Source organism: Paracoccidioides brasiliensis, assembly GCF_000150735.1.
Source record: "Paracoccidioides brasiliensis Pb18 unplaced genomic scaffold supercont2.8, whole genome shotgun sequence".
NCBI classification, from domain to species: Eukaryota; Fungi; Ascomycota; class Eurotiomycetes; order Onygenales; family Ajellomycetaceae; genus Paracoccidioides; species Paracoccidioides brasiliensis.
In genome coordinates, this window is record NW_011371365.1 from 1,165,679 (window position 1) to 1,186,961 (window position 21,283).

The window sequence follows — 21,283 nt, forward strand, 5'->3', positions numbered from 1 at the left end:
ATCGACGAAGGAGCCGACCGTTTCGAAGATGGCGCGCGCATCCGGGTGCTCGGCCGCGGCGGAGCCAAGGATGATCATTGGCCGCTTGGCGGAGGCCAGGGTCTTGCCGAAGGCGCCCGCGAGCGCGGCCTTGAGGTCCTTGAGAGAGTTGCCGAGGTGATTGTAGGCGAAGGTGCTGTCGAATTCCTCGCCGACAAGGGCGACCTGCAGGTCTGTGCGGAGGAACTGTTTGCGGATGCGGGCGTTGAGGACGGCGGCTTCGTGGCGCGGATTCGTGGCGACGAGCAGGATGGCGTCTGCTTCTTCGATGCCGTAGATTTTGGAATTGAAGAGGTAGTTTGAGCGGACGTCTATGCCGTGGGCGAGCGGGAGGTTGCCGTTGGGCTGGTCAAGGGCCAGATTGTCGGAGTTGAGCCTGTTCGCGAGATCTTTCATGGCGACGAGGGATTCGATTTCGATGAGGTGGCCAGCTATGGCTTTGAATTCGTTGGCTTGCAGGGAGAGGGTGCGGAAGACGTTGCCGATTTCGGTCAGGGCCTGTTCCCAGGTTACGGGGTGGAATTTGTTGTCGCGGCGGACTAGTGGGGTGGTAAGGCGTTGGGTGCGCAGGCCGTCACAGGCGAAGCGGGTTTTGTCGTTGATCCATTCCTCGTTGACGTCGTCGTTTAACCTTGGAAGGATGCGCATGACTTCCATTCCGCGGGCGTCGATTCGGATATTCGATCCAAGGGCGTCCAGCACATCGATGGATTCGGTATGTTGCAGTTCCCATGGTCGTGCGCGGAAAGCATATGGTTTCGACGTCAATGCACCAACAGGACACAAATCGATAACGTTGCCAGATAATTCCGAATCCAAATTCTTTTCCAAATACGTGCCGATCTGCATCTCGTTTCCTCGGCCCGTCGTTCCCAGCTCAGGGGCACCAGCAATGTCATTTGCAAATCGAACACAGCGTGTGCAGTGGATGCATCTGTTCATCGAGGTCTTGATCAAGGGTCCGATATTCTTGTCCTCCACGGCGCGCTTGCCGCCTATTTCGTGGAACCGACCACGGTCAGCACCATATCTCATCGACTGATCTTGCAGATCGCATTCTCCGCCCTGGTCGCAGATTGGGCAGTCCAGGGGGTGGTTTGCGAGAAGGAATTCCATGACGCCTTCTCTTGCTTTGTGTGTGATGGGGGAGTTTGTCTTGACGACCATTCCCGGCTGGACTGGCCATGCACATGATGCTACCGGTTTGGGAGCTCGTTCGACCTCGACTAAACACATTCGGCCTGGTGAAGGTTAGCATTGCACTTTGTTGAACACAACGGCTGTGGAGAGTAAGGGGAGGACGTACAGTTTCCTGCAATCAATAGTTTCCTGGAAATTTACTTAACAATCCAATTTTCATCCTGTGGTAAAAGAAGCATTGCGTTCAAATACTAAAACTTACTCGTGATAGCAATATCTGCGGAGATCCAGCCAGTCAGTTAACGAAGAAAAACACAGCCAAAGATTCTTTTGGAAGCAATTGAGCCTACCTTGGAATTGTAACGCCAGCCTTCTCACAAGCTTGAATTAAAGCGGAACCAGCTGCATGTCCCAACCGACATCAGCAAACCAAGCAATTCCACATACCCCATCACCAAAAGAAATATATCATCCGGAATATAACCAAGCGCACTAACCTTCAATCGAAACCTTCTTCCCATCTACGAATCAAAAACACAAGTCAGCCAATCAATCCATAAAAAAATCATAACCAATTCAATCCTTAAACATCCCATTCCATCCCATCCTCCCCCGCTCCCCGTCTCTCTCCACCTCCACCTCCACCTCCTCCTTCAACCAAGCCCAACAAAAACATACCAACAGTAAGCTCAACCTCCGCCCTCCTCTCTCCCGTACTCGAAAACCCCCTCTTCCCAGAAACACATCTATACCCAACCCTCCCGAACTGAACCCTTCTCCTCGCCCGTGCCGCCGCACGGAGGAACAGCGGCCGGATCATTGCCAGTGGGACCGAAACCACGCACCAGCTCTCGAGGACCAATTGCAGAAACAAAAGGGGGCGGGAGGAACGAATTGAGCAGCGAATCGGATAGGGGGATTATTGTAGGATTTGGGCCCCGGGACGGATCAATGGGGGTTTTGGTTTGGCGTGTAGTAGTAAGGGTATGAGATGAGCTCGGTATGTTCCTTTTTTAGGCTGTGATTTGTTTGAGGCATGCTTAGCGCGCTTAGTAACGCATAATGACCGCCGCTGATTGGCTAGGTCAGCTGATATTTGCTAGCTACATATTCCGGAAGAACTGTTATTCCACACTCCAAGCTCTGCTTCTGTTAACTTTTGTCTCTTCTTCTTCCTCTTCTATTTCTCTTTTCTTTCTCAATTAAACTCATTCACGGACATGATTTATTGTAGGAGGGAGGGATCTTGACTATACTCTATATATATATATATATATATATATATGAAGTATATTCAATGCCCGCACCCTTCTTCCTCTACACTATGCTCCCAGAGAGATTAAAATACTTTTCTCTTTTTGCTTTTACAGGAAAAATGGAGTGTTTTTCGGCGCCGTAGCTGGAGCGGCTTAGGGTCTCGCTTGGGCCCCCTGAGGGTTACTTTGTTCCTTACCGACGGTTGCTACATACATTACATTGCTCTGCATGTTGCTGGGGATGGATGGTTTGCTGAGGGTTGGTGAAGGAGAGGCTCTGTTGATTTATATCGTGATACGGGCTTGTGCGGAGAAGGCTTTGCTAGGAGTTGATATATGTATCTGTCTGTCAAAGAGAAGACAAGACTTCCCTTTGCAAGGACTGCCAAATAAAATTGGAACATAGCGTAGCTCACTGGATCCGAGTGGGACAAAGGAACAGTAGATTTCCCCAAGTCTTGAAATAAATATTGAAAAATTCTATGTGCTGTGCGTTTTGAAATTAAGCAGAGAGAAAAATTGGTGTCGAATGTTGCATTCAGAAATTTCTTATCATCCCTCCTTCCCCTTCTCAAGCCAGGGGAAAGTGTACTGTCGTCGAAGAATCTCGTTTGCAATCCGTCCCATCCCGTCTTCATATAGCACGGCGGGACTGAACAAACAGGCGAACGTGTATTAAGGCACTGTACAAAGTACAATATAAAAGGCACAGAGAAATCTGGAGGAGAAAAAGATATTTCACAATAAAAAACAGGAAGATATAAACCGCCCATACTTATCTAGGACTCATCCCACGTATATAGTAAGTAGAAGTAGCAGAAAGAAGTGTGAAGGTCAAAAGGGGTAAAGAACTGTACAAGTAACAGAAATATAAAAACTCCGATGTCCCCTTTATCACTTTTGAGAGAGAGAGAAATAGCAAAATACAAAAGAATTAAAACACGGAGCCGTGTTTCAGTTCATGTGCCGAGAAGGGATGGAAGGCAGGACGAAGGAGAACAATACAACAAATCACCAAAAACACCCACGATTCATTCCTTCTTCCGCCTATGAAAATCCCCTCCCAACCACAGAAGATTATCAAGATAAACAAAACAACAATAGTTATATCTTGCAAGTTAAAAAGGGGGAAATAGAAAATAAAGAAAAAATAAAGAAAAAAGACAAAATACCTAACTCAACGCCCTCGAATCACCCTCCTTCCACGTAGACTCCTGCTTCGTCCCCGGCAGCAGCCAGCCGGCAGAAGCACCAGCACCAGCCCCATCAACCTTCTTCGTCACATTATTAACCGGTGGTGCCTTCGCAGCCGGATGCTCCCCCCTTCTCGGCCCCACCATGGAAAATGAATACCCGTTCGAGTCCCAGGCTTTGCCTCCATTCGCAGCAGAACCAACGCCAACACTACCAATGCCAGCGACATTACTAAGTGGTAAAAGCGGCGACTTCTTCCCCGCACCCTCAACATCACCACCATGAAACCGATCATCCCTCGCCCTCCGATCCGCCGCATCGTCATGGCTATTCCGATCATAAAGATACAGACCCAAAAACGTCAGTCCAATGCCGATGGCCTGCACCGGGTTCGTCGGGCTGCCGAACCAGATGATCGTTGCGATGATGACGACAACACGTTTGAGCAGCGAGGCGACGGAGTAGGAGACCGGGGAGACCATGGAGAGAATGGAGAAGGCGAAGATGTTTTGGGCGAAGTGGGACAGGCCGTTGAAGAGGAATTGGAGGAGGAGGGGCCCGGTCTCGAGGGGTTCGGTGGAGGATGATTTGTTGTCGGTGGGGAGAGGGATGGTGGCGGTGCGCAGCAGGTCGGAGAGGAGGGTGTAGCCTTCCGACACGAACCAGATGGGGAGGGTAAGGAGGAAGGCGAGGGCGGCACAGTAGTAGAGGAGATTCAGTTTGTCGAGGTTTGCGGATGTGTTCTTGTTCCTGTAATGATGGTGGTCCTCCGCCTCCGCGCGAGCAGCTTTATTGAACAGTTTCTTGGAGAAGATGTTCTGCGACACGAAGACGATGGCAGCGGAGAAGGCGCAGAGGATTCCTAGAAGGTTCGTGCTGAAACCCGATGAGCATGCCAGCATCACGCCCGCCGTCAGCGGGATGAGGGATAGATACGTCGCCATCGCGTACTTGATGCGGAAGATGCAGCGGTACGCCACCACCGTGAATAGGGGAGATAGTCCCTTGATGGTGTGCACGAGCGAAACGGGGATTTGTGACGTGGCCATCGAGCTGAGGATGTGGCCTAGGAGCGAGAAGATGGCGAGTGGCAGCGCGGTCTTGATGACGATGCGGGAGGGTTTGCGGAGGCCATTTTTCAGCGGGGGTACGGCGCGGCGGAGGGAGGGGAAGATGGAGGCTAGGCTGGCGAGCATGAAGCACCAGAAGGAGACGAAGGCGAATTGGATTATGGTTAGGGTTATGGGTTTTGGGAGGGTTGTGAGGATGGATTTTGAGGAGGTGTTTGTTAGCGCAGAGGTGGTGTACCAGATTATACAGAGGATCTAGATAAGAAAGAGTCATGACGGGTAATAGTTAGTTATTTATTTTCTTCCCCCTTTGCTCTCATCTAAATGCAACGGATATTGCGGGTGAGGGTACATACGATGAGCTTGTACGAAACAGGCGCCTTCAACGCCTCGGCCAACTCCTGCGCATTGGCACTGACGCTCGTCCCTCGATTCCTAAAGCCGCCAATGGCCTCACTGATACTTTTCCGCGGACGCTGCTTGGAACCGGTGCTGGAGCTGGTGTCAATGGAGAGGATGGAGGGATGTTTCCGGGGCGCCCATCTGGGCGGCTGGTATTGCTGCTGCTGCTGCTGCTGCTGGTGATGCGAACTGCGCAGAGGCTGCGACAGGTGGGAAGGGAGAGGGGCGAGATTGTCGCTGAAGGGGGTTTGGTATGTAGTTGTGGAGGACGGAGTAGAGACGGAGGGTTCGTCTTCGAAGACCGGGAATTTGTCCAGGGGGGATTGTTGGGATACGGAAGCGGCAACGGAGGCGGAGGAGGAGAGCATCGTGGTGGGTATTGGGAGTTGCAGGATTGGCGACAGCAGAGTCGAACGCTGCGCCGTGTTGATGAGGGTTGTGGTGCTCATACTCAGCGGGGGTGTGAGCTGAGTAGGAGGAGGAGGATGTGGTGGTGGTGGTGGTGGTTGGTTTCCGGAGTGCAAGATGAGGAGGTGCTTTTCGAGGGTTGGTCGAAAGAGTTCTCAGACTTGGTGTGTGTTGAAACCCTGAAACCCTGAACAAGCTTCGTCGGCGCAAAGCCTAGCTAATTAAAGAATTTCTTCGGGCCAATCCAAGTTACGCCCCCAAGCCCGCAGCAAGGATGGACCAGAGAAGAGAAGATAATTTTTCTATAATGCTTGTATTGAAAAATCAAAAGGGCTTGCTTGCTTTGTTAATCCCATGTCCGACGCCGGAGACAAGTACGTACCATTCTCCACGTCAATCCTCTACATGTTATAGTTATTAAACAAATCGACAGCAACTAGTTCTGAATAGATGTCCTCTGATGCATGGGCAGTTATTTCTTACCACCAGTCATGGAGGGTGTGTAACTGGAATATTTCAAGAAACTCCTGCTGTTGTCCGCCCGCAACAACTCACTGATCAGATATGCCACTTAGCAAAAGAGTTATAGGCATTTGTCTCGTATATACCTAAAATCCAAAGGAACCACCACATGGGCTTGATGAGAGACTTCTCATCGCTCTCCTATTCCACTGATCGGCTTCTCTGATAGCTACCTTGGGTTGGTTGCATCTCCCATTCCCATCATCAAGAGAATATAGTGTTAGTTAACTACTAGTCGTTGAAACTGAACTTGCTGAATGCTTCAATGCTCAATCGGGCCAGCAATGATTGGAACAGAATTCCATGGCCTTTGCAAAGATCCAGTTCATCCAGTGGAAGGTGGGGGGACTTTCCCGAGACTTAATATAACAATCAAAACATACTGCCCAAATGAATTGATTAAAAGCTCGGTTCCCCAAATCATGATCCGCGCGACTATTATGATCACCGACAGGACGTATGTGGATTGTCCACCCCTTGGCTAACTTCTTGTACGATAGTAGAGAGACATAGGCATTCTCAGCCGCCATTTCCAAGTCATAGATGAAGAGGACATTCGCATTTGTTCGGAGTTATGTGTAAAATTTACCCCTTAGGGGAGGCTTGCTTCTTCGTGCCGACGGCGGTTGTAAGTACTGAAGGGTGTATGCTAGTTATAACTATTAGTTATTAGTTAATGGTCTTGAGTTATGGGTCTAAACAACTAGCAGCCAATTTTCTCTGCTTAATTTTATGCTAGCTAGCTCTGCGACGACGCCCGGTGAGATCTAAAAAGGAGGTGAGGTGGGCTGCGGATATTAAATATACACGCCACCCATCCAGTCAGTTACTTGATGAAACATGATGGTAGGTAGTATTTGGACGATGCTATGTCTCCCCAGACCGGGCATGTAACTAACTAATCATGTATTATGTCTAATCCTGCGACGGCAATTGGCGACGCTCGAAAGCGTTAACTAAATAAAGAGGCTGGCAGAAACGATAAGCCGACCCGACCCGCTAACTACTAGTAGTAGTTAACCCTCACACCAAGACTCGGAGCAGAATAACTACGTGCACAAGAGCAACAGATCTACGTCCAGCCATGAATCGTAAGATCATAAATCTTTGAACTGGGCACTGAACAACCCGTGAGTCCCTGGCCTGCACAATGCTTAACTTGGGCAATTTCTGCGAGCACCGTGTTACAACCGGGGACTCCTGCAGTTGCGCGTTGATTCGTCGAACCCTCATCAGCAATCGCCATTCCATATATAAACTCAAGAAATCTATAACTACCTTAGCTATTAGTTATTGGAAAATGGAGCATTAGACCCTCATGCGAATCGTCTCAGTTCTCTTGGCCGCGCAATGTATGCATTACATGCATCAGTACTCACTGAAGACGACTTGGTGCTCGCTCATCCTTCCCCACGTTCTGGCAGGCCCCTCTCATATACCAACTCTGCCCGTTGGAATTGATGAGCGATGGATGAAAGAATGTACATCACACGGTTAACACGTCCAGATTTGATATTTGTTTGGATGTTATGTTGGATGAGCAGGGTGTTTGGAGGAGATATAAACCCCATGTTCCCGCTTGTGGAACGGGGCTCCAATGCTGATGTGCTCGCAAATATGGATGCGAATATGAACAGGATACTTCTGCCACCACCACCACCACCACCACCACCCATATCACTCTCGAGGACGTGGCATGTCCTTGGTCCTTTCAACATCGGCACGAGAGGTTAGTGTCTGTCTGTATTTTGAATTTTTGGTTCCTTGTTCCGTCGAATCGCTGGTTTGGGGTGTGGGGAAGGGGGCCCGGGCTGATATTAGGCTTAGTTGGTTCCTTCATCAGGTCTATATCTGCATCGAGGAAGCAGAAGTACACTCAAAAATTTTGAAATTTTGAATTCCATTGACTAACTAAATAACCCCTTTCCGCAGAGGCAACTTGGGGCGCTGACCCCCTTGAGATCTTGGGTGGATTTCGCAACATATCCTTTGCTCATGACCCCAACGCCACCTTCGCCAGCGCCCTGGGTCTCAATGGTACTGTTCACTGGTCTGTCTTGGAAGCATCAGAACTCGTGGTGAGCGATGATGGCTCCGCTAAAGTGACATTGGACCTCGGTTTCCCAGATGTTGACTGGGCCTTTTTCCAGTCTATTTACGGCTGGGCTGCGTTGCAATATCAGGCGTGGGCGAGAGGGAGTATTACCGTATCAGCATCTGGTGCTGATGGTGGGCGTAGCACTACCACGAATGCTGCTGCTGCTGCTACTACTTCTGCTGCTACTGTGGCTATATTTACCGACGGCCTGCTGGAAATTTGGATTGATGGAGAGCCGTATTTTGGCGGAGATTTCTACACATATCGCCGCGCGCCGATTTTGATGAATCTGGCGGCTGGGGAGCATGTCATTGACTTAAGGTTTGTGAGGGATGTCAGGGCGATGGGGGGTGTGGGGGAGCCAAGGGTGCGGGCTGTTGTGGAAGTGAAGCAGCTGAGGCATTTTGCTGAGGATGGTGGGGATGCTGAAGATGGCGGTAGCGAGGTGCAACTGGCTTTGGATGCAGGTAGCTTGCTGGTTGCTGAAGTTGTGGAGGGGAAACTTATTTCGCCCTTTGCTTCTGTGATCGTGAGGAATTATCACGAGATATGGGTGGAGGTTACCGATATACGGACTGTCGATGATGATGTGCGGCCCGCTGGTTCCGGTCCAACGTTATCCCTGCTACACAGCCCGCTCATACTGGCTCCATTCCAGTCGCGCCCTATGTCTTTCCGGATAGATTTCTGCGACCAATCCCCGTCAAACTTCACCTTCCAGTTCAGCTACAAATTCCGCTCCCCAGATGACGACGTGCGAATACGAAAAACAAAAGGCCTGCCTGCAACCCTGACACAGCGTACAATATCCGAAGCGCAAAAGTTCACCTTCCTCCACACCGCCGCCGTCGTATCCTACGCCATCCTCCTCCCCCCGCTGAATACCACATGCAACTCAGTCGGTAAACACAATCTCCCTGTTCTGCTTTCCCTTCACGGCGCAGGTCTCGAGGCCGCTGATGAACAGGTTCGACATATGCTTGATGCTTCGTATGGCGTGTGTGCGTGGATAGTGTTTCCGACTGGAGGCACGAGCTGGAGTGGAGATGATTGGCGTGCGTTATATTTTTCTCCTCTTCTTTCTCCCCGTGGTAGTGAATGGCATTGGTGTGTGGTAGATATGAAAGGGGTTTGCTAATGGAATTCACAGATACCTGGGGTTCGGCGGATGTGCATGCTGCGGTCGCTGCGATACCGGATTGGATGGAGGCGGTAGGGTGGGAGGGGCCTGGGGTGGCGTTGGAGGATTGGATTGTGTCGGGGCATTCGAATGGAGGTTTGTATTTGTACTGTACATGTATATGCTCTATGATCGTTGAGGGCATCTGGTTGATATATATATTGGGCTTTTGCTAGGCCAGGGGACATGGTTTCTCCTCACGCATCAATCTGACAAAATTATCGCCGCCGCACCTGTTTCGGGATATTCCTCGATTGAAAGTATGTAAGCCCCCTAAACACATATCCATGCCCACCTTATCCGCGCAACAAATAACACCAACTCAAATCACCAGACTACGTCCCATACACAATGTGGCACCCCAGCGACTTAGATCTAACCCATCTCCTGCGAACGTCCCTCCAATCCTTCAAACACGAACTCCTAATCCCCAACCTCGCCGGGACCCCCATCCTCCAACAACACGGATCCGCCGACGATAACGTCCCAGCCTACCATTCCCGCCTCCTCCACCAACTCACCCAGGAAAATAATTGGCAATCCACGTACCACGAGCTCCCCGATGCAGGTCACTGGTTCACGGGCGTCCTCACGACGCCGCCACTGATAGATTTCTACTCACACCATGCCAGCCGGCGATCGTATGATGACCTGCTCCCGAAGGAATTTTCATTTGTTGTTCCGAGTTCAGGGGATATGGGATCGCGGGGTGGTATTGCTGTCGACCAATTAAGTTCTCCAGATAGGTATGGGCATATCCGAGTAACGCGGGAAGGCAACAGGGGTGGACTATGGCATCTGAAGACGCGTAATGTGCACCGGTTCCATCTCCTCCCGGGGCGAATGCGGGTAGTGTCACGACCAGTGGAGATCAGAATAGATGACCCTTCGACTGGATTTACGGTCCCGGGTGTCGACGATGGTAATGCGACCTGGTTTGTCAAAGATGAGATCAGCGGTTCCTGGACGATGTCTTCGGATGGGTCCTGGCGCGATGATCTCTCCCAGCGCTACGGTCGGCAGAATGGAGCTATGGATGCGATATTACGCACGAGAGGACGGTTTCTGGTAAGAATCTGCGCAAGCGGGGGGGAGGGGAGTGGGGAGTTGGAGAGAGTGGCGGTACAGGTTAGTCGAAATCTACTGCAGTATTTCGCCGCGGATGCCGAGATCCTACCAGCCACCAACTGCGCCAATAGCAGTACCGGTACCAGCACCGGAAACGGAAACGGAAATGGAAACATAATGACCCTCGCCCTGACAGACGCCCTCCCGCCTTCCCTTCTCCCCACATTCCCAATCTCCATCTCAAAGACCCACATAACAATCCAACCCTCACGTCCCAAGCCGACCACACTGCCCATCGAACCCAATCTCGGCGCCATATTCCTCCGCCCCCTCCCCCATCAACGCCTCGAATTGGTAATCTGGGGCGCCGACGTGCCAGGGCTGCGGCAGGCGAGCCGTCTTGTGCCGCTGCTGACTGGAGTTGGGCAGCCGGATTTTGTCGTTTTGGGGGAGCGGGCGAGGTGGATGGGGGTTGCGGGGGTGGTTTCGGGGGGGTTTTTGGATTGGCGGTGGAGGAGAGTGGGGTGATTTGGATTTGGTCTAGCAATTTATTTTTTATTTATTTATTTATTGAGAGAGGGGTATGAGGTTTGCCTTCTTAATGGATCTGGAAGATGCCGCTCATGGTTGATTGATTGGCTGTATGGACATCTGAATCAACGTTCAGCTGGTGGGTAGCTGTCTGGTTTTCAAGCTCCCAGGCCCTGGTCCCTGGTCCCTGGTCTCTGGTCTCTGTCGCCCTCATAATTAATCGATATTCCTCCGATACATGGCTGAGAGATCTCAACACCACAAAGCTCACTTTCCAACTATCTTTTTGTTTTTTGTTCCTTTTCTTTGATACCCGCCGCGGACTGGCAACGCAGAGCGTAAAGAACTTCGATGGAGGCATATCCACCTGTCTCTCTCATTACATTGTGTTTCTGGCTTTCTTTTGGTTTTTGGCTTCTCCTCTAGGTTTGCTTCGGTACGTTGGGTCTTTTTATTTTATATTATTATTATTATTATTATTATTTTCTCGGGTTAAACTCTGCTATTCCCTTGACAGAAATGGGTGTTCTTCAGTCTCTTCTGGGTGGTCAGCTTTGTTTGCACCGGCCACCGCTGGTATGAATACTCTCGATGGATCGTAAGTTGATCTAATTCCCAATACCTTCTCGGGTCGTCTTAATCCCCGTCCCTTTTTGACTGGATATAAAAGAGGTGGTGCTCGACATAGGCTCTTTCGCCTTCTGCCTTCTACCTTAATCCCGGTGTCTGTTTTGTTGTGCAATATCGCGCAGCCCATTGGACCATGTCTCTCTTCTTATTTTACACCTATCGAGCAGTAAAACCAATATCTCTTTCCCTCTACCATCTCTTCATATATAGAAAACACTTGGTTTGTTTATCTTCACGGCGTTGTCTCTGATCAGTGATCGTCTCTATCCAGTCCTTTCTCTGGTTCAGGGGTATGGGAGTTGGCACGCAGAGAAGAGATGAAGCAACATCTAATCTAGCATTCAGTCCGAGTAATCCCCTCTCCTCCTTTCTCTAATATTCCCTATCACCACGGACTCTCATCGTCCTGCCGTACAGTTGCTCACCACTGTCCACTTTCTCCTCCTGTCAGGTCAAAGCCCTAATCTCTCAAAAGGGGTTAACCTTCCTCCCACAGTGAGGATCCATCCCCCTCCCCTTCCTCCCTCTCCTAAGGGGGAGAGAGGGAAATAAAAGGAAAAGAAAAAGAAAATAATAACAACAATAGCAAACCATCTTCCTACTTCTATCTTCCTCCTTCTCCCTTCTCCTTTCTCTTCTCCTCTCTTCTCTTCTACTCCCTTCTTCTCTCTTCTTCTCTTCTCTCTTTCTCCTCACAGCTCGCATTCTTTTTGTCTGTCACCCCTTCTCTCCTCCCTCCCCCCTCCCCCCTCCCTCCTTCCAAGCTCTCACTCCATCTCTCCAATCTCATCTGTTAATTTCTTCCTTCTTAAATCTCTGTCTTTGGTCTCTATGTCGGGTTAAATCTCTCTCTGTCATCTTTCACCTCTGTGTCGGGTTCTCCGTCTTTCTGGCTACAAAATCTCTGTCTCAGCGCGTGTCTCTTCCATCCTCTTCTCTATCTTGCCCAGTAGCTTACATTGGCTGCTCCCTTTCAAGAGCCAATTCGCGTCCTGGAAGATAGTAGAGGAGACGTGCTAAGCCTTCCTAGCGCGTCGTCGTCTATCTGTTTACATTTTTGTCCCTTGATAATCAATCGAAACCTGGACCCTCGCGTGCTCTCTTCTACATCTTGTTCTGCTGCTTCTGCGTTTCTCGATTCTTATATCAGTTGTATCTCTTGATATTTCATTTCCAATTTCCTTGGATTCTGCACCTATTTTTTGTGGTGCTTTTCCTCCTTGTTTATACTGGATTCCGCTTGCGTGGTTGCAGACCACTCCGCCGGGAAACACCCGCGGACAGGCAAAGTTACAAAGACTCTTGGGACCCGAGACTGCTGTCAAGATGTCGCTCCGTACTCCTGGATCCCCTGAGGCAACTCGTAGAATTCCTGAACCCCCTCAGGATGACGGGGACCATGGTGGTGGTGGTGGTGGTGGTGGTGGCCGTGAGCGTGTTGTTCCGGTAGGATTTCCCCTTTTTATCCCCCCTTCGTATTGGTAACTGCTCGACGCGCCTTCCCGCTTCGATTCCGGTTCTAATGCAATGTCTTTCGTTCACAGGGCCTGCAGTACAATTCTAGTACTGAAGGCCACTGTAGTCATCTGGAGTCCTCGAAGTTGGGAAAATTCCCCGTCTTTTCTGCTGCAGGGAATGAATCTAGTCATTCCAACAAGGTCAGATAGACGCAGTTATTCCCTCTTCCCCCCAACTCTTTCCCTCTGTTTTGATAAGCAATGCTGACAGTCCTAGAAGCAGAAATTGGAACATGAAAATCCAGTCTCCAATCCAGAGACACAGCAGTCTGCTATTGATCAAATCCTAGCAAAGTTGGCCCCCAAGGAGAGTATCCCCGTGAGCCAGTCGTCTCTCAATCACGATATTATGGCCAAGCTGTCTGAGCAGCAAGCCTTGTTGGAACAGCAGCAGAAGATCCTAATGGACAAGCAGCTGCGCTCTGCATCTCAAGCCCAGGGTGTAAAATCTTCTCCTGCCTTGAGTTCCGGTGACTCAAATGCTGGCCAACAGGACAATGCGGATGCCATTGAGATGCTTCGTTTGAAGCAGGAACTAGTTGCTGCTAATTCTCGTCTTGCGCTCCAGGAGCAAGAGCTGGCGCAGACTCGTGTGATGAAGCACACCTTGGACCAAGCTATGGGTCCGCCCTCTGAGGCTGATTTCAGTGGTCGTGAGATCACTGAACAAACCATTAGCAATTTGCAGCATGCTTTCAATGCATCTACCCGCCCCTATAGTCAACGTCAGGAGACCTGGGCTAGCCAGGATGACGCCCGCTCTGACATCTCAGACGCTCTTTCTGCTGGTGGCTACAACCGTGCCCGTGGCATATGGAACAATACTCATCCGTCATTCATAATGAATGCTGCTGTTGGAAATGACAGGCCCTACCGCGAGGTTTCGGCTCCCTTGGGCAACTCCAACTTTGCAGCTGACCCTGGCCGTAACTGGGCTGGCAGATTGCCTCAACAGGGCATGGGACAGAATCCAGCTTATGTGCCCAACCAGCGTGTGTTATCCTCTGGCCCTGGTTCCCCTACCTTTGGGTTTGATAGTCGTTATGCCAATGAACAGTCCCAGTTTCTCCAAAGTGCGGCTAGTCGCCGCCCTTCTTCCCAGTTGAACCGTGGCGGTTCGTGCTTTCCACCACAAAATTCTCCCTGGGGAACTTTTCCTACCACCGCTCCTGGTGGGCCAACAACTCGAACTGTAAGCAACCAGCATGCAGGGACTTATCCCGGAATGTTTCCGGGCCCTCCTGCTCCCAGCCCTGCTCCTGGCCAGTACCAGCCACGTCCCATTGGGACTCCTCTTTCCCCAACTGCAGCGGAGTTTACTGTCAATTCAGCTGATGCATGGAGCACCGCGGTAAGTACAACACTCAACCATTTTTCATTTTCATGACTGATGGTTATAGTCTACATCTGGTGCTGCTCAGACCTATGTTTCACCTTTGGAGCCGTTGAACTACCGTCGTCTGCTTGACAAGAGTGTGTCCTGTGACTGGAAGTATATTGTCGACAAGATCGTCTGCGGCAATGACCAGCAGGCCTCAATTTTCCTCCAGCAAAAGCTCAAGGTTGGCACCTCCGAGCAGAAGTTCGAAATTATCGAAGCAATTGTTAATCAGGCATACCCATTGATGGTCAACCGTTTCGGAAACTTCCTTGTTCAACGCTGTTTCGAACATGGCACTCCTGAACAAATCATTGCCATAGCCAACGCGGTGCGCGGAAACACCCTGAGTTTGAGTATGGATCCTTTCGGTTGTCATGTGATCCAAAAGGCATTTGACTGTGTGCCAGAGGAGCATAAAGCAGTAATGGTTCATGAGTTGCTACGCCGTATCCCAGAAACAGTCATCCATCGCTATGCTTGCCATGTCTGGCAGAAACTTTTCGAGCTTCGCTGGAGCAATGAGCCCCCTCAGATCATGGCTAAGGTCAACGAGGCATTGCGTGGAATGTGGCATGAAGTCGCTCTCGGGGAGACTGGAAGCCTGGTCGTGCAGAACATCTTTGAGAACTGTGTTGAGGATGAAAAGGTACGATTCCTCCTCCTCCCCCCCCCCCAACTTTTATTTTTTTGGTGAAGCAAGCTGACAACACTGCTGCAGCGTCAAGCAATTGAGGAAGTGCTTTCGAATGTCGATCTTCTCTCTCACGGACAGTTTGGCAACTGGTGCATCCAGCACATTTGCGAACACGGCGCACCCCATGACAAGAGCCGTGCTATTGAGCACATCCTTCTCTGGGCCACTGACTATAGTATGGACCAGTTCGCCTCCAAGGTCGTGGAGAAGTGCCTGAAAATTGGTGGATCTGAGTTTCTCGACCGTTATCTGAACCGTGTTTGCACCGGGCGTCCCGACCGTCCTCGCATGCCTCTCATCGATAGTAAGTTTGAGAAACACTCTCTAACCACATGGTATGAGAGCTAATGCATTGAGTAGTTGCTGGCGATCAGTATGGCAACTACTTGATCCAGTGGATCCTTATGAATGCAGCATCTCATCAACGTGATATCGTTGCCACCCATATTCGGTTTGTTCACATCCGTCTTTGATTTTTCGTCCTGTTGTGTCTAACCATGCAGCAGTAAACATATGGTCTCTTTGCGTGGGTCTAAATTTGGCTCTCGTGTTGCAATGCTTTGCTGCAACCCAAATCATGTTACCCGTCCAGGCCCAGGAGCAGGAGTTCAAGTTAGCCGCTTTTCCAGCCCCAGTGAAGAGCGTTTTCCCGGAGGCCAGCCAGCAGTTCGTTTCAATCGGAGTGGCGGCCAGTGGGGTTCCAACTCCAACTCCAGCCCCAACTATCCGGCATATCGTTGATCAAAATATAGTCTCTTATCACCAAGGCCCTTGGTTTTTCGTCAGCATATCCAACGTTTGGAACACTTGACCGTAGAATGCCTAAAACAGGATCACATATCGGAATGCCCATTTACAATTATTTTCTCCAGTCTAGGATTCTCGGATGCGTGGGTTTCCCCGCTTGGTTCGAGCCTTTTTCTATTGAAAATCCTAATAATCTGCTCTTTGGCTTGTTGGAGCTGCCTGCTACCTACCGAACCCAACAACCATTCTGAACCAATTTTTCTTTCAGATCCTTCTCTTATTTTCCTGTCTTTTGTCCTTCCTTTACAGAAACTTGTTTGCTTTTTTCTTGTTTTTCTTTTCTGAAAAACTCCGAGCTATACAGACACCCATTTTTCATTCTTTTTAAATTGCCATATTTCTTTGAAAGATGATTTATCCTAAGACAGCTAATAGGCGTGGGTTGAATTCCCAGTGCTTTGGTTTACGACAGAAAAGAAAAAGTAGGTGCTAGGGTCTTATTCTGTTTTTTTTATCAAAGGTCTATCCTATGTTTTATCACTATGTTGACAGCGTTCATTGTACGAGATTTTGTTATACGCTCTTTCGCTATCTTTTATCCAACTGTTGTCGTTTCGCCGTTTCTTGCCGTCAATACCTTCGTTTCTTTGGCTGGTTCGTCGCCAATTTTCTACGAAACTGGAAAGCAATTACCTATGTTATGTCTTCCTCCACAACTACTGGACGTCGCGCTCTCGCTACCCCCACCCCCTTATTTTCTTATTTTTTAATTTTTTTTTTACTTTATAACAAGCCAAAAAAGGGTTATAGTGGATCAGATATTCTTCTAAAGTGATAGTGGGATTAGTTATTGGTGTATGTTAATGTTGATGGAGGTGTGTTTAGCTAATAGTTATTTATGACTTAGCTACATAAGTTAATGCAAACCAATTTCCCGCTGTTACAAAAATTAGAGATATAGAGAGATGGGGGTGGATGGCGTTGATAACTTGAATGTGAAAGATTTGTAGGTAAGAGTAACGGTTCTGAGTTGTTATATATAACTAGCTATGGCTTCTATTGAGAACGGGCTTGCTTGTTGTGGGTCAATGCTCTGTGGTAGGTTAAACGGTTATCTGCTCCGTATGTGTATGTTAACATGGATTTATGAATGGGTATGCTATATATGATGGACGGACGACTTGCTCCAGGAGTGGTTGCATGAATCCCTGCCTGTCTGGGCCCCCCCCCCATTTTTCCAAGCACTGATTTATATAGTATAGTAGTCATTGCAAGTGCTGCTGCTACTGCTACTGCTGCTGATGATGATGATGTTGCTGCGGCTCGCCCTGACCTTCATGATCGCCCTGAGTACCCGCATTGTCTGGCACATTGCCGGGACTGATTGCGCCAGCGGCAGCAGCAGCAGCAGCTTCTTCTGTGCCTTTGCCTCCTTGCTTGTCATCACCAGCGCTATCATCAACCGTACCATCCGTCCCATCTGCACTGACTGCACTAATCACACCCACCGCAGCAGCAGCAGCAGCAGCAGTAGTAGCAAGATCAGAAGTACCACCCACCCCCTCTACCTCCCACGGCTTCCTCCGCCTCGCCTTAGCACTCGGTTTATCCATGCCCATCAGCACTATGTCGGGGATGTTCTGGATGCCGGGGATGGGCTGGTTGTTGGTTATTAGGGAGACGATGTGGGCGAAGGGGGTTGGGTAGGAGGGTGTCTGGGGCTGCGGTTGGGGAGGGGCCGGGGAGGTGGAGGATGTGGAGGTGGAGGGTGGTAAGGAGGGTTGAGAAGAGGCGGAGGGGGAGGGGGGAAAGGAGGAGGAGGAGGTGGTGGTGGTGGTGGTGGTGGTGGGAGGGTTGTTGTTTAATTGGCGGAGGTAGGCTCTGTAGCCTTGTGGTGTTAGGGGGGTTGAAGCTGTTGGTGTGGGGAACTTTCTGAGTTTGGGTTATCGCTTGGTTAGTTAATGGTGCAGGTGATAGAGAAATATAAAGAGAGGAAGGGGGGGTTATTTTGCTCGTTATTCCATCTTCATCCCTCTTCACGCCCACATTCACCTCAACACACACACACCTCCCTCCCCCCCCTCCCCAGGGAAAAGAGAAAAAGCAAAAGTGAAATCACAAAACTCACTTCGCAAAATAAAACAACTTCGCTTTCAACAGCAACTCCTCCTTCTCTCTCTTTCCTTCCCCTCCTCCCTCCACCTCTCCGATCTGTACCTGATCAACCTCCTCATCCGTCGCCGGCGTTCCCGCCGGCTTGCCCAGAATCATGCCTAGGCCCAGCTTGAATTCCGCATCGCTGGCGAAGGGGTATGTGTGGAAGGCTTGATAGGGGGATTGCGAGGGTGGTGAGGGAGGTGATGTGGAGGTGGAGGTGGAAGTGGCTGAGGGGTTCTGTGGTTGTGGAGGGGCGCTGGAGGAGGGGATATCCTCGGCGGGATGGGTTGTTGACATTGCGGTTGGGGATTGGGAGGAAGAGGTGGGTTATATCTTATATTTTTATTATTATTTGATTATTATTTTTTATTTTTATTTTTATTTTTATTAGGTATTTCTATGCGCCCCCCCCCCCTTGTTTTTGAATTGGGATTTGTGAGCTGCGTTTTCTGGGTTTGCTGTCGCTCTCAAGATCCAGGGGGTTGATGCAGTGCAGATGATGTCAGGAGGGGAGTTTGTGTTGGGTTAGCACACCGCCTTGATATTCTGCCGCGAGCCCCTGAAAAGTCAACCAGCCACTGTAACCCCTTTTTGCTGAGGAGAAGAAGAATCAATTAAGTATTTCTGGTGTCATTTAATACCATCGATTTGAATGATGCATCGCATTGTCAACTTTAATACGGAGGATGAGGTGTCGGGCATTTCCTTGGAATATAGTAAAAAATCAAGATGGCATGGGCCAAAACCCCCTTTTCAAATACTCCTCTTTATCATTTAATTTGTATGGTATGGGTATGTACCTAACGCCGCCTCCCCCCAACCCACATTGAAATATAAATCAAAACGCCTGTGCCATGCAACCCGTAAGCATCCCGATTGAAAGGGGAGAAAAGAAAATTCATATATCGTTAAAAGAGCTCATTCTCAAGAACAAGAGCACAGTTCTTCCCTTCCTTTCGACCCTGCCCTCGTCACTCGCTTCTCTACTCCGTATCCATCACATCAACCGCCCCATTCCCATTCCCATTCCCATTCCCACTCCCACCCCCATTCGCATCCCCACTCAAATCCAACCCCTCCTGCTCCCTCACCTGCACAACCCCACTCTGACACCCAGGACAATTATGCACAACCTCATGGGCAAATACATCACAATCAATGCAAAAATGACACCGACAAACCAAACACTCATAACGCCCACTAACACTAATCCCCCTGCTAGCACCCTTCCCTTCCCCCTTCCCGTCCTCTTCCTCTTCCCTTTCCTCATCCCCCTCAGCCCCCACAAACTCCCCTGGCACCCCCGCAAACCCCACCCCACACGCAAAGCACCCCACCCTCCCCTCCGCCTCCGCCCTCGCTGCCTTCCGCCACGACACCTCCACCCAATTCATAAGCGGGAACAGGTGATGGTAGGAGCGGGCCAGATGCGTCGAGAGGATTAAGGTCAGGTTGCAAGAGGGGCAGGAGGCCGGGAGAGTGCAGACTTTCGTGCAGCAGCGGGGGCAGAGGTAGCCGGAGCGTGAGGGGGTGGAGTGGCAGGCGCACAGGGTTGGGTGCGGGGTTAGGTGGCGGTTTGGGAAGCCCATGGGGAGGAGGGTGCCGTCTGTGCTGGGGTTTGTGCCTGTGCCGTTGGCGGCGGCGGCGGCGGTGTGGGAGGCGAGTGTGGTGGCCGGTGGGGTGGTGACGTTCAAAACTAACTCGCGGAAATGCTGCTCGTTCATGGCGACGTTGTAGCCTGAGTCATCGCCGTTGTTTGTTCTTGTGACGAGTTCTTGGCAGATGGAGACCTGCGCGGCGAGGCCAAGGACGTAGACGTGGATCTTATCGGTGATGAGGGAGGTGATTGTTTTGTGAATGTCTCCCGGGTCGGAGCTTAGGAGGGCGCCGTAGATTATAAGGACTTCGCGGGTGCCGTGGCTTGGTGTGTGGCTATAGCATCACTGTTAGAGAAATTGAACCCATCTCTGCAGGAAACACCTTGGAGAACCGATATATATGTATATCTAGAGATGGGAAGCATACAAAAGCGCCCCCCTAGCCATCTCCAGCGCATTCTGCAACGACGGCATCCCCTTCGGATCCTTCGCGCGCAGCCCCTGGATAGCCAGTATATGCTCCGTCGGGTTGCCGCTCATATCGCTTATGCGGACTGCGAGGCCGTCGCGCATGCCCACCACTCCTAGCTGGGAGATGGGGTTTTGGTCGAAGAATTCGCGGACAAAGTCCTGGGCGTAGCGGAGGGTGAGGAGGTAGCGGGTTGGGCGCAGGTCCTTTTCAGACATGGCGGAGGAGAGGTCGAGGATTAGGATTAGGTGGCGGATTATGCCGCGTTGCAGCGGGGTGGTGTCGCGGAGAACTCTGCGGGGTGGCTATTGTTAGTTTGGATTGGGATTGGGATTGGGCTTGAAGTGGCATGGTTTTTGGGGGGAGGGGGGTTATATTTTGTTGATGATGAGATGTAGGTTTCAATTCAGCATGAGAGATCAGTGTTATTAAAAGGGATATAGTAAACAGTCATAGCTGTTATGATGAATGTCTTCACATTATCAACACCCAGCCCCCTTTCCCCTCCCCTCCCATACAATGACACACACACACAAAAAAAAAGAAAAGAAAAGAAAAGAAAAACCCCTACACGCACCTTCTCCTCTTGCCCGCCTCCAACAGGCCCTCGACTGTCGCGCGGATCGTGCCATCTGCACCCTCAACCAGCGTTTCCCAGGTGCGGGATACCTCCCACTCCGCACCGCCGCGGCCCTTCTTGCGGCGCCTGGCATCTTTCGAGCGCGCGGCGCGGCCGGAGGCGGAGGGTCGGGTATCTAGTTCGTCATCGTCGTCGGAGGCGGAGGCGATGAGCTCGTCCAGATCGTTGTCGGAGGGTTGGGCGACGTATTCAGGGTCTGAGGTGGGCATGGCGGGGCATATTGGGGTGGCTGATGGTGTTGGGACAGGAGGAGTTAGTTATCTATCATGATAGTTATAACTAGGTAACTAACTAACGTAATTCCACACCGAGCGAGACACCCCAGCGAGCGAGACACCATTTCAAAATATCATCTAATTTAACTACTCTTCCACTTCAACACGCAATTATGCCACCAATTCACAATAAAAATTCTTCAAATTCTATTGAGAGAGAGGGGAGGCTTGAACTCACAATAAAATCTATTCAAAATGATGAAAAATTCTCAATTTGTGAAGCTGCATGCCTATTTGATGTTTCATCTTCTACTCTTGATCATTGAC

General features: G+C 50.3%; 6 protein-coding genes across 6 annotated transcripts in view; 2 read left to right on the forward strand and 4 right to left on the reverse strand.

The window, feature by feature from the left end:
- PADG_12148 (NADH-ubiquinone oxidoreductase 78 kDa subunit, mitochondrial) overlaps positions 1 to 1,999 on the reverse strand; it is a gene marked incomplete at both ends in the record, with an annotated part of 2,894 nt that extends 895 nt beyond the window's left edge. The window contains 6 exons of the mRNA XM_010763701.1: positions 19 to 1,280; positions 1,346 to 1,368; positions 1,442 to 1,456; positions 1,530 to 1,581; positions 1,677 to 1,700; positions 1,858 to 1,999. Of these exons, the coding sequence (XP_010762003.1) occupies positions 19 to 1,280; positions 1,346 to 1,368; positions 1,442 to 1,456; positions 1,530 to 1,581; positions 1,677 to 1,700; positions 1,858 to 1,999 (1,518 nt within the window). The remainder of the gene's footprint in view (positions 1 to 18; positions 1,281 to 1,345; positions 1,369 to 1,441; positions 1,457 to 1,529; positions 1,582 to 1,676; positions 1,701 to 1,857) is intronic.
- Positions 2,000 to 3,607: 1,608 nt separating this feature from the next.
- On the reverse strand, positions 3,608 to 5,550 carry PADG_06541 (uncharacterized protein; the record flags this gene model as incomplete). The annotated part of the gene is made up of 2 exons (XM_010763491.1): positions 3,608 to 4,954; positions 5,056 to 5,550. The coding sequence occupies 2 exons, from the start codon at positions 5,548 to 5,550 to the stop codon at positions 3,608 to 3,610; spliced, it is 1,842 nt and encodes a 613-aa protein (XP_010761793.1).
- Positions 5,551 to 7,600: 2,050 nt separating this feature from the next.
- PADG_06542 (uncharacterized protein) lies at positions 7,601 to 10,905 on the forward strand (the record flags this gene model as incomplete). Its single annotated transcript, XM_010763492.1, has 5 exons — positions 7,601 to 7,760; positions 7,964 to 9,184; positions 9,280 to 9,405; positions 9,486 to 9,569; positions 9,644 to 10,905. The coding sequence occupies 5 exons, from the start codon at positions 7,601 to 7,603 to the stop codon at positions 10,903 to 10,905; spliced, it is 2,853 nt and encodes a 950-aa protein (XP_010761794.1).
- A 1,959-nt stretch (positions 10,906 to 12,864) lies between these two features.
- On the forward strand, positions 12,865 to 15,871 carry PADG_06543 (uncharacterized protein; the record flags this gene model as incomplete). The annotated part of the gene is made up of 7 exons (XM_010763493.1): positions 12,865 to 12,984; positions 13,083 to 13,196; positions 13,273 to 14,406; positions 14,456 to 15,082; positions 15,155 to 15,434; positions 15,491 to 15,581; positions 15,637 to 15,871. 7 exons carry the CDS (start codon positions 12,865 to 12,867, stop codon positions 15,869 to 15,871), a joined length of 2,601 nt encoding a protein of 866 aa, XP_010761795.1.
- A 1,295-nt stretch (positions 15,872 to 17,166) lies between these two features.
- Positions 17,167 to 18,331, reverse strand: PADG_06544 (uncharacterized protein; the record flags this gene model as incomplete). The annotated part of the gene is made up of 2 exons (XM_010763615.1): positions 17,167 to 17,809; positions 18,006 to 18,331. The coding sequence occupies 2 exons, from the start codon at positions 18,329 to 18,331 to the stop codon at positions 17,167 to 17,169; spliced, it is 969 nt and encodes a 322-aa protein (XP_010761917.1).
- Positions 18,332 to 19,017: 686 nt separating this feature from the next.
- Positions 19,018 to 20,950, reverse strand: PADG_06545 (TFIIH/NER complex subunit SSL1; the record flags this gene model as incomplete). The annotated part of the gene is made up of 3 exons (XM_010763616.1): positions 19,018 to 19,966; positions 20,060 to 20,395; positions 20,679 to 20,950. The coding sequence occupies 3 exons, from the start codon at positions 20,948 to 20,950 to the stop codon at positions 19,018 to 19,020; spliced, it is 1,557 nt and encodes a 518-aa protein (XP_010761918.1).
- Between the last annotated feature and the right edge of the window lie 333 nt (positions 20,951 to 21,283).